The sequence below is a fragment of the Festucalex cinctus genome, chromosome 3 (genome assembly GCF_051991245.1).
Source record: "Festucalex cinctus isolate MCC-2025b chromosome 3, RoL_Fcin_1.0, whole genome shotgun sequence".
NCBI lineage: Eukaryota > Metazoa > Chordata > Actinopteri > Syngnathiformes > Syngnathidae > Festucalex > Festucalex cinctus.
This window is the reverse complement of record NC_135413.1, coordinates 17,682,748-17,694,748: the sequence shown is the minus strand read 5'-3', so window position 1 is coordinate 17,694,748 and position 12,001 is coordinate 17,682,748. Positions and strand designations below refer to the sequence as shown.

Here is a 12,001-nt window from a genome sequence, read left to right as displayed (position 1 = left end):
ATCCGATTTCTTTGTATTCAGCTTTTGGTACTAAATAATATTTACTTTCCATGCGGTATAACTGACACACGAGATTATTGAATGATATGAGCATCTTGGTCATCATAAAGTTAAAATATCGCGGTTGACGGCTTCTTTCTTTGGTGGTGGCCCTTATGCATGCCAGATCCGTCGCACCAGCATCTACTGAAACTCAAACAGAATTTGCCTCTCCCTCCCACAGCCCCTTGAATCAGTGGGTGCTGGTGTCTGTGGATCTCACTTTGCTTTATCTATCCTTCCCTCCTTCCTCTCTTTAGTTTTTCCTCTGGTCACTTGAGATCTCAATTTATTGGAAGTTTGAGGTTTCTGGGGTTGGCATAAGACTCTGGTTTTGTAACCACGCAGGAGGGGTTTGGTTGGTGCTGGATTTCACTTTGATGGATTGGATGTACTGGCTTCTATGGATCTCACTCTGCCTCATCGATCCTTCCCTCCTTCCTCTCTTTAGTTTTTCCTCTGGTCTCTTGAGATCTCGCTAATTTGTTGGAATTTAGAGGCTTCCGGGGTTGGCGTAAGACTTTGATTTTGTAACCATGGGGAAGGCAGGAAGTGTTTGGTCGGTGCTGGATTTCACTTTGACTTATCTTTCTTTTCTCTTTCTTTTTTCTGACCTTTTCTCTGGTCTCCTGACCATTTGAACCTCACGACTCTGGCAAGATTCTGAAGTACCTGGTTAAGGCGAAGGGTAATGGGATATTTATAAGGTTTTAGGTGAATTAATGAGTATAAATTTATACGTATTTGCACGCACACGCACGCGCACGCACGCACGCACGCGCACGCACGCACGCAAACGCACGCACGCTAACGCACGCACACAAAAAAAAAGAAAAAAGAAAAAAAAAAGAGCAATGATGATAAGACGTTGAATCGGTAAGACTACCGAATGAACAATTCTGAGCTCTTTTAAAAATAAATAAATAAATAAATAAATAAATAAATAAATAAATAAATAAAGTTAAAATACATTGTCACTGTATCACTGAGAATCCATTAGGTTGCTGGTGAGCTGAAACCAAATCACTCCACTTAGGCGGGTGTGACAATCAGTGGTTCAGCCTCTACCACAGATTAACCAATCAATTGGTTTGGTTGTTTTAACCAAAGGATCTGTCAGACACATAACTAGCAGCTAGATTGGTCAAATGTAACTTTTTTTTTTTTTTGTAGATTTAACCTATTTTTTTTTTTAGAGTGTATCCTAACTGATTTTGGGCAAGTGGGCTACGCCCTGTACTAGTCAGAAAATCGCAGGCTAGTAACTGATATAATAGTTCCAGAATGTTGTTAGTACTAAGTTGTACAATTTTAACAATGATCACTTATTACTGTAGCCTATTTTTTTTTATACAGTGTGAAGTAATACATATGCTTTATAAAAGCATGTTGTAATAAAATACCTTGAAGTTTTACTGCACTCACTACACTTCTATTATTGTATAATTAGAGTTCGATGTATGGAACCCACTGGCAACATTAACAAATTAACATATTCTTTCAATAAATGTCATCATTGCGGCGCACAAAGGATTTTCAAAGTGTGGGACAGCGAGCCTGCCCTGAGAGAACATGAAACGTCTACGTCTTCTCCCCCCCCCCCACTCCTTCTATGCAGTGCACTTTCAAAGGATTCGCAGTGCGTCGCTTTTTCCACACTTGCTACAGGCTTATTCAATGGATTCAAATAATCCCCCCCCCCCCCCCTAAAATTCTACGTAAAACCACACAATGAAACAACAACAAAATTCTCACTTTTTTTTTTTTTTTTTTTTTCACAATGTCATTATTCAAAATTAGAATGAGGCTGCAACAACAAAATGTGGAGCTGTGAGTACTTTTCAGATAAACTGTACAATTTTATATTAGTATACAATTAACGGTTTGTGTACCCTTTTCTAACTGACAAGACACAAGAGTTGGGAAACTTTATATAAAAAATTATGAAGTAACAACAAACACTTGATGGCGAAAACTTGACTAAGAAACTTGATGTTGCATTGATACCTCGAGAAAGCTTACCTGGAAAAGTTGGGATAGGAAACATGCTGACAAAAGTGTTATTCAGTAACTCTCGCTAGTGCAATGCACAATTCTATATGACCAAATAAAGGCCTATATGATAAAACGAAGTGACAAATTTAGAACTTGAAATGCATGACCTATTAAGAGTGACAATTACAAGAAGATAGCAACTGCATCGTAGCAGCATAGACATGAACGTCATAAAAACACAATGACCTCGTGACCCAACCCAAAAACAGTTACATATGATCCACCTGAAAACAGTCATAACAGTATCCAGTTATAGGGAGACATCAAAATGACTTCATAGACGAAGTGAGTAACATTCCAGTCCATCATTTTACTACACTCACAAATTGTGTGCTACTTAATCTCTTGTTTATTATTTAAAGGCACATTTTAAACAACAGTGCTAAAAATATATTTTCAATAAATATCTAAAACAATTACCATGGATTGCACATTGGGATTTAGTCTGACACCGAAATTTGTCACTGTGCACTATGCAACGTACTGCTTTTTGTATTATTGTGGCAATATTGCATGGAAACCTTTTTAATATGAGCCCTTATTAATAACAACCCAGTTTATAGAGCTTAACTCATTCACTCGCAGCCATTTTCCCTTTACTCTGGCTGTTTTACTGGATTTTGACTGATTTCGCAAGGCCCACAGGATATTGTGTTCTACTGCTATTAAAACATGGAACCTACCAAAAGAAAGATTAGAGGCTCTTCTTTCACCAGGAAAAAAAGATATAAATTTTTTTATCTGTTTCAGTTTTTCAGCAATTAGCATTAGAATATAGCTAAGTTTCATCAATATTCACATTCCTGGTGAAAACACTGACAAAAACAGCTTGTTGCAACATGGGCCTTGCTGATCTCTTATACTCTGTTGCCACCTACTGGCTGTTTTTTGGAATAACTACCATTGCTTTAAGCCACCTCTTCATGTCAGAAGCTGCATCAAAGCCTTCTGTATGCTCTAGCATAAAAATAAAAAAAAATAAAAAAGTATAAATACGCTTTTGGGAGTGAAGGACAAAGTATGAAAAACATTTTTACACGTTTTGGGGTTTTAATGAGATTAATGTAAACTACATTTGCTCTGAAGTCCAGCCTTATACTTTGTTTGCGCTACAGTACAAAATGCTTCTATATTGCATGAATTTGAATTTTCTGGATAAGGGCTCCAGGAATCATCTTTCAATGTCAGCTCAATTCACTGCCAGATGGGATTTCAATGTCATTGCTCTTTTAGTTGATTTCTTGCTGAGTTTAGCTTTTATCCAATTAAAAACAGCTTAAGTTTGGTCATGTGGGGAGAGTTCCATTTCCATGCTGAAAAAAAAAATTGCTGCTGAAGCATTTGTTGCTTAATCTTATTATCAAGACCCCCAGGACGACCTTTTCCTGCTGCTTTTTCTGTCTACCATTCACCAGTAATTTCTCCCATCATCATTCCTCCTATCGTGCATGTTCGCCTCATTTTGTTCCTTCTCCCCCCCCCACACTTCCCTTCCACTCTATTCCCAACACTCCTTTCTTGCTTCAACTGATCTATTTGCCCACTAATGAGAATGAAAAGCTAATATATTGCAGATTGGCCAGACTGATGGACAGGCATAGATTTAGCCAATCGCGTCCTCAATTAGTCCACCAGGGTCATCAGGCAACAGTGTTAATGAAGTGTAACTAACATTCATGCAGCATAATTATGCTTGCCCCAGAGTTGAGTTTGCCAGGTTTAATCCTCAGATGCCCTCCATGATTGTTGTTGTGGTTCAAATGTGCGTGAGTTTGTGATTGCTGGGCATGGTTACAACTCAATGGATTTAATTGGTTTATAAAAATTTTGATGTTATGATGAGAGTCACTGATGCTTGTTGAGCTTTTAATGGCAAAACAGAGAAAAGGGCAGTGGAAAAAATATTTCTTTGCATTACTTTTACCCTGAGTGACAGGCCACGTATTTCAAAAAATATTGATCCCTATTAAATGGCTGCAGTGAGGGGTTTACAATTGTCAAATAAATGCTGATTTTAATATAACATAAAAATGTAACAAGGCAAGGCAAGTTTATTTGTATAGCACATTTCATACACAAGGCAACTCAATGTGCTTTACACGAGGAAAGACAACACATAAGCATCAAGAAACAATAGTTCACATTCAGAGGAAATAAATAAATAAATAAAAATAGGTTACAAAATTTACTAAAAAAAACAAACAAACCCTCTCTTATAGCTATTGGAATTTTAGGAAGGTAACACATGCAAGGAAAAACAACCAATCAGGACTTTGAATCCGGTGATTCAAGTTCAAGTCTCAGTGGGACTTCAAATGCTTGTCACTTTACTGGAAAGGAGTTTTCAGTACTTTGTATGAAACTGTATGATGCTCATACAGCACCTGGCTGGGTTCTGTGGTGTAATGATGAGTGATCTGACATGAAGTTTTGCTGGCACTAAAAGATTTGGTCACTTACCTGGAAATTTAGTACGTTGTGTGAATGCCAATTAAACTGTATGTCCCTACTAGAGACCTTAAGTGTTTGGTCACTTCCTTCCTTCCTTCCTTCCATCCATCCATCCATCCATCCATCCATCCATTTTCTTAACTGCTTATTCATCACAAGGGTCGCGGTGAAGCTGGAGATATCCCAGCCGACTTTGGGCAGTAGGCGCGGTACACCCTGATCTGGTTGTCAGCCAATCCAGGTGTTTGGTCACTGATCTAGAACAAATTAGTACCGTCCATACACCAAACAAAATGATAGTAAAAACTATATGTCCCTCCAGCGCTACTTGCTGGGGGTTCCATGACCTAATTGTCTAGTGTTAATATCCACCATTTTTAAATCTAATCTGAGTATTAGTCCAGTTTCAATCACACTTGTTACTTTTTATCATAGCACCTTATCCTGTTTTTATTTAGTCAATTTTAGTACACTATAAATGTAGCAATATAGTCTTTATTTTAGTCCAAGAAACATAACTAGATTTGTGTAGTTTTAGTTAACAAAAACTGTCAATGTTTTAGTCTAGTTTTAGTAATGACAATAATGTAACCCCTGTTTTTTTATGTTAGCAGATTATGTTGAACATTTCGAATCTAGAACTATTTCACATAAATTTATCTCTAATCTTTTTGATGAAAACAACTTCACACACAATTACAGTATGTCAATAAGTGGCTACTATAGCTCCATGCTATGAGCTAGTAAATTAGCTAGCATTAGTTCACAACCGGATTAACATTATTGTTGGAACGTTATAGGTGTTGGATTGTTATGTTAAAACTATAATTTCCTTCCTTCTTCTTCTTTTTTTTTTTTTACTTTTTACCGTGAATCCGCCTCCTGTCTGACTGTCCCATGTGTTTGTGCATGTTGCACTTGCTAGCTGCACTTGCTAGCTGCAGATTTTCAATTTCAGTACCTTGTGTGTAGCCCTATGAAACCATGCCCTCACCTACTGGGGTCTCATAGTTTAATGGTTCGCACTCTGGTCTCTGAATCCAGCAACAGTTCAGCTATTGGTTGGACCAGAATTACCTTGTGTAGTCCAACAAAGCACTATAACTATTCCTTATCTGTTTAACTTGTGCACACCTAGGAAACCGCATGTCCTTCCTACAGTACCTACCAGGGTTTCATGAATCCAGCAATCTGAGTTCAAGTCTCAGTAAGACCTTGTGTAATTTAACACTTAACAAAGACACAAACACTCAAGCAAAATGGCCCAGCTTGTAATTATCGACCATACAAGTCAATATAAATTAAGCACGAGTTGAACAAAACAACCCCCTCCCTCTTGCACACTTAACTCATTCACTGCCAATGACAACTATAGACGTCAAAAATCCAAGCAAACAGCCAGTGTTAATTTTGAAAAAAATAAAATAAAATTAAATTAAATGAAATTAACATTTTAATTAAAAAAAAAGAAATTTCAATTTAGTTTTAGTTATAGTCTTCTGACTAAATATAATTAAAGCCTTAGTCACCTGATTGTATTTGAGTTTTAATCCAACTTTAGTCGACAAAAATAAGGAGCAATTTTAGTCGACTAAATTGACTTCTGGAGGTCGAGACTCAGTTTGTGGTCTCAGTAAGACCAAGACCAATCACTATGCACGATGGTAGCACTTAGCAATTAAATTGTTGTCATTGTTTTTATTAATAACAATGGGGATTAATAACTATGAATGAAAACAATGAATAACTAAAACTAAATTCAAATTTCTTGTCAAAATGTGCACTGGCTGTTTGCTTGGATTTTTTACGTCTATAGTCGTCATTGGCAGTCAATGAGTTAAAGTATTGACACAGACAACAAATTTTGCTTTTGGTACAGTGTCGTTTTATTTACAGTTCTCATAAATATCTAGTTTTGATACATTAATAAAATAGCCTGAACATTTTCACATCTTGAAATATTAACAGCCTTCCCAAAATTGATATACTACAAAAAATTCCAGGTTATAAAACCTGAGTCACAAGGAAAAGATTCAACAAGTTTGGTAATGGATGCTACACAGTAGCTGAGGAAAAGTGCACAGCTGCAGTCAAATAACAAAAAGTTTTATTTTTTATTTTTTTTTGTTTTAAACCAATTTTATCAGTAGGTTACCTGTGCCAGACTGGACTGAATAAGACAACAGTCAGTTTGAAGTTCATTTTCGACAATGCCTTTGGAGAACTAGTTAGCCATAGTAATTTTGAGAAATCAACACGGTAAATTGTGCAGAGTAAATTTGACTCTTTTTAGAGTGGGACCACGGAGACTCAGTTTTTGAGAAATAGTTACACTTGGAAGAGAGTAAAATAAAGAATTGAAGAAAAAAAATAAATACATAAAAGTCACTCAAGGGTTAAGGAGCAAACTCACAACCTTCAGCTTGGGAAACAGCCGATCTACTTCCTGAGCCACTCTGCTCCTTCTGTATTTTGATATATCGCTTGACACAAGACCAATCTCCTCTTGGAGATAAGCAAACAGTAGAATGGACATATGTAGCTCAGGTGGTAGTGTGGCATTCTCCCAAGCTGAAGGTCGTGAGTTTCTTCCTCAAACCTTGAGTGACTTTTATTTTTTTCTCCAATTCTTTATTTTATTCTCTTCCAAGTCTAAATATTAGTCTACTCTAAAACTGAGTCTATTTGGTCCCACTCTAAATAGAAGCTACAGAATTTACTGTGCACAAATGTCAAAAATATAGTCATATAGAAAAAAATATAGATCAATTCTACTTGTGCCTCTGAAGGTGTTAGGTAGTACACAAAATATGTAATCAACACTTGCGGGTCACGTTACACCATATCATGTGTATGTACTAGGACAGCAACACATGGTAATAAAAATAGCACTGAACACAATCTGTTAAGAAAATTGGGACGGATTGTGACGTGCTCCAATGCGTGCTTAGATGCAGGAGGTCAGGAGCAAAATTGCTCATTGTGAGATGCAGGTTCAAGATCCGTCATAAATAGCCCAGTTGGGATGATGTGGTTTTTGTCTTGAAATGATGACCTTATTAGTGAAGGAGCCCAGAAGCGAAGCAGAATATTGTTGTACTCCGGTGACATCATCTAACACCTGGTGAGTTATTACAGCAGACATTGACATATTTATGACACTTCATTATAGCTGTAATGACAGGGTTATTAACACAAGTACAGTGACTGACAGCATCATTAAAAACAGCTTTGGTCTAGCCAGGGATTTCTTTTTTCCAATATTATATTGATGTCTAATTTAGACTGACATTTAGTAGTATGGAGGCTTTTTCTAGTGCTCTTTGTTGTCGCAGACATTTTTTCACCATCGGTGTATGAATGAGCTGTTACTTGAGCCATAAATCATCGTGTGAATGAGGTGACACCCGTGTAAAAGCACTTGAGGAGCTGGAAGGTAGAAAAGCTGAGCACCCCAAAACTGTTCAGGCAGACGTTGTTGCATGCTGTAACTAAAAATCTTTCTTACTCAAAAAAAAAAAAACATCTGCCCGAAGAGTCTTTCCTTACCAGCAGTTTGTAGTATATGTGACAAAAAGAAATGTACTGTAATGAACCCACGTATATTTGGGGCACTTGGGACTCTTGTTTTTATATACTGTATTGTGATCTAAACTGCCGAGTCTGTGTACTATTACTACTAATGGCATGTCATCAATTCATCTATTTCCAGGTTACAGGTTTGTTTTGGAGCATATTGCTACAAGGCTATAGAACTTGTGAATCAATCAATCAATCAATCAATCCATCCAGACAGCTTATTCCTCACAAGGGACGCAGGGGGTGCTGGAGCCTATCTCAGCTGGCTTTGGGCAGTAGGCTGGGGACACCCTGGACTGGTTGCCAACCAATCGCAGACTTGTGAATATCAAACATTAAAATGGCAGTTAACTAAATTAGATGTGACACATACTGTTCATTAGAATAGGTTGCCCTCTTCCCCAAAGCGTATTGGAACCATCCATATTGAATTTGGTTTCATGATTTGATAGTGGGGGCACAACTGCGGCCTGATACCCCAAATTTTATTTCAAGCACAGCTTCGGTAATAACCAGAGGGGTTACATGATTTTATGAGTCTGTTCCCTGGAATAAGAAATTGTGTTTCTCACTCCAACTGCAGAACGGGAAGTCCTGCGAGCATGATTCATCTGCGAGCGTCTACTCCCGAGTCATTGCAGGTATAAAATGGTTATTAGGGAGCTGATATTATGTTTCTGATTGAAGAATTTTCTTTTGCAGTTCTCATTAAAATGATGTCTCAGATCAAAGCAGGTTTTTGGACATGCTCAGATCAGCAGGAGAGTTCTTTTCAAACGCAACTCTTCGTCCAATATGAAGCAGAGCTTAGTAGGTGTCCATCTTCGCGTTTTTGTTGCCTTTCGTTTTGCAGCAGCTGATCAAGTCTTACTTTTCCCATCCCAATAAAGATGTCACAAAATGTTCACTGGGGCAGGACAGTCAACACATTAGTAATGGTCCACTTTTGTCCGCTGCAGTCCTTAATGGCAAGCTGGAAGCTAAACTGCGACTGACTGTTTTCCACCATCTCCAGACAATGCTGAGAGTCCGCGTTCTGGATGGCTCCGTCCTAGACAGAGAGATTGAGAGGAAAAAGAGCAAATGAGAGATTATGAAAATGAATGTGGCACTTTTGCTACCAGCTGTTTTCACTTGGTGGAAAATCTGCTTGAGAATTCTGCTCAAAGTTTTGAAGGATTTGTTTTGCTTACAAGGAAATAATTCGGCCAACCGCCGTAATGATGATGATGATGATGATAAAAACAGTTAAAGTCTACCTTATTTAACACACGCGCAATGTAGTGTGCATGAAACATTTTTGTTTCGAGTAAAAGTGGGCAGCAAATGCACAGATACCAAATAAAGATGGCAAAAAAAAATTGTGAGAAAATTGGAAGCATAGGGAGAACATGCAAACGCCATATGGGGACCCAAGAGAGAATGCAGCACGAACCACCCTTCTAAATAATATTTCAATATTACATGCAAAAATGCAAAAATTAAAATTTCTATCATAGTACAATGATTAAAATTCATTCCAGACCAATCCAGTTGGGCATATACATCAGCATGCAGGAATTGACAAGCCACAGGTCTTTTTTTTTTTTTTTTTTTAAATTTTTTTTAAATTTTTTACATTTTATTATTATTTTTTTTATTAATTATTTTAGTTAGTTAACAATTTTTATTTCAAATATGTACCATAAAAAAAAAGTACAATAATATACGTCAAAATTAGGGGTGTGAATTGCCTAGTACCTGACGATTCGATTCGTATCACGATTCACAGGTCACGATTCGATTCGATACCGATTTATCCCGATACGAATTTCTAAGTCGATTGTTGCGATTTTTTTTCATTCAAATTTAGAAAATACTAATCAGTAAGCTTGTAGAGTGTAAGATTTATATGAAAATGTATTATTTATTTATCTGAAATTTCAGTCTTATAGAGGTTGTAATCTGTTTCATGTTTAAACAGCATTAAAATAAAATATTAAGGCTTAATGTTCCGTTCATATAACATTCTTCCATGCTCAAGGTGCGAATCCTAAAAATAAATAAATAAATAAATAAAATAATAATAATAATAAAAAATCGATTCTGCCGATTATTGAATCGATTCGAGAATCGCGCGATGTAGTATCGCGATATATCGCCGAATCGATTTTTTTTTTACCACCCCTAGTCAAAATACTTACACAAGAAACACATGCAAAATAAAACCTGAAAAATAAAACATAATTCAACTTCACATATCCGAAAAAGTTATGTGCTGGGGTTGGATCCCAAAGCGCAGACACAAATAAGATTTTAACTATTTATTCACATCGAGAGGCGAGAAACAACGAGAGTTGCACAGAGGAACAGAGGTAACATAAGTAATCCGACAAAAACACACTTCTCAGACAGGCTTATATAGACAGCGAATCGATCTGATTCGTCGTGGCTGGACATGTGCGTAACAGGACTGACATGGAATTATCTGATTGGCTGTTGACCTGTTAAAGCGATGAAAGATTCCTGACATCACATAGTTACATGCCGACAAAAATTCCTGACATCACATAGCTTCTGACATCACATAGCTTCTGACCAGTTGAAATATATTAAAGATTCCTGACACCACATAGCATCTTACCTGTTTAAGCGAGACGCTGGTTACATTGGTTCAAAACAGACACTTGACCATACGGTCATGACCCGAACATAACCCTGGCATAACCCTAGTCATGACAGTAAGCATAACCCTTGCATGACCCTAGACATAACAGTAAGCATAACCCTTGCATGACCCTAGACATGACAGGAGAAGCATAACCCTTGTATGACCCTAGTCATAACAGTAAGCATAACCCTTGCATGACAGTATAAGCATAACCCTTGCATGATCCGAGTCATAACAGTAAGCATAACCCTTGCATAACCCTAGACATGACAGTATAAGCATAACCCTTGTATGACCCTAGTCATAACAGTAAGCATAACCCTTGCATGACCCTAGTCATGACAGAAAAGGAATGGGGAAGAAGTGAAACTTATTTACTCTCAACCCTTATTAATAAAATGATCTAATCTTCTTATTACTATAATCAATGTAGTAATTTACTGAACTTATTCAATGGCATTACCACCTGTCTTTATCTTAAGACATAAATTAATTGGAAATAAATATTAATATAACTGTTGTTTGCTGTCTGTATTCCTATAAGGAAAAAAAAAATAAAAATAAAAAACAGAACTGCAAATGAACGTCATGATAAATCAGTAACAAATAAATTATCAGTATTTTGTGATGCCGCCCATGCCTCCCATTCCTTGAAAAAAATAGGATTATATTTGTACACTGTTTCAACCCCCTCAAACGATTCCATCATTTGACTCCATATACATAGTGAGAATGCATTATTATAGCTACAGTACCTGTCACATGTGAAGATACTGACAGGAAACTCAGTTTTCTTTCCACAGTACAAATTTCTATTTTTAACATTTGGGGATGAATTATTGTTATGCACCCTAGTGTTCTTTTATTATACATCAGACAACAACAGGAAAAAAAAAATCCCTCTTTACATTCTGTATTTCTTTGAAAAACAGTAAACACATTTTACCACATCTATTGGAAGAGTGAAAGTGCAAGTTTTACAAATGTTGCTGTTTAATATGCACTACTGACTACTTTATTTTATTAGAGGTTTGCTAATGCTGTTGCTCTGATGCTTCCAATAAATCATTCTTAATGTGGACTGGGAGAAGCAGAGACGCAGCATGAATGCAAAAAATATGTCTGCGTTCTAAGCTTGTTTAAACCAATGCCACGTTGAATAAAAGACTTGCTTCACCCTAATTTAATATGAGTGTGAATTGTGTGGATGATACCATGACTACATGC

General features: G+C 36.9%; 1 protein-coding gene across 2 annotated transcripts in view; it reads right to left on the bottom strand.

Moving 5' to 3' along the window:
- Window positions 1-6,417: 6,417 nt before the first annotated feature.
- LOC144015863 (polypeptide N-acetylgalactosaminyltransferase 18-like) overlaps window positions 6,418-12,001 on the bottom strand; it is a 90,973-nt gene continuing 85,389 nt past the window's right edge. For both annotated transcript variants that reach the window (XM_077516271.1, XM_077516270.1), the window contains one exon: window positions 6,418-9,175. In XM_077516271.1, the coding sequence (XP_077372397.1) occupies window positions 9,029-9,175 (147 nt within the window). In that variant the 3' untranslated portion in view covers window positions 6,418-9,028. The remainder of the gene's footprint in view (window positions 9,176-12,001) is intronic.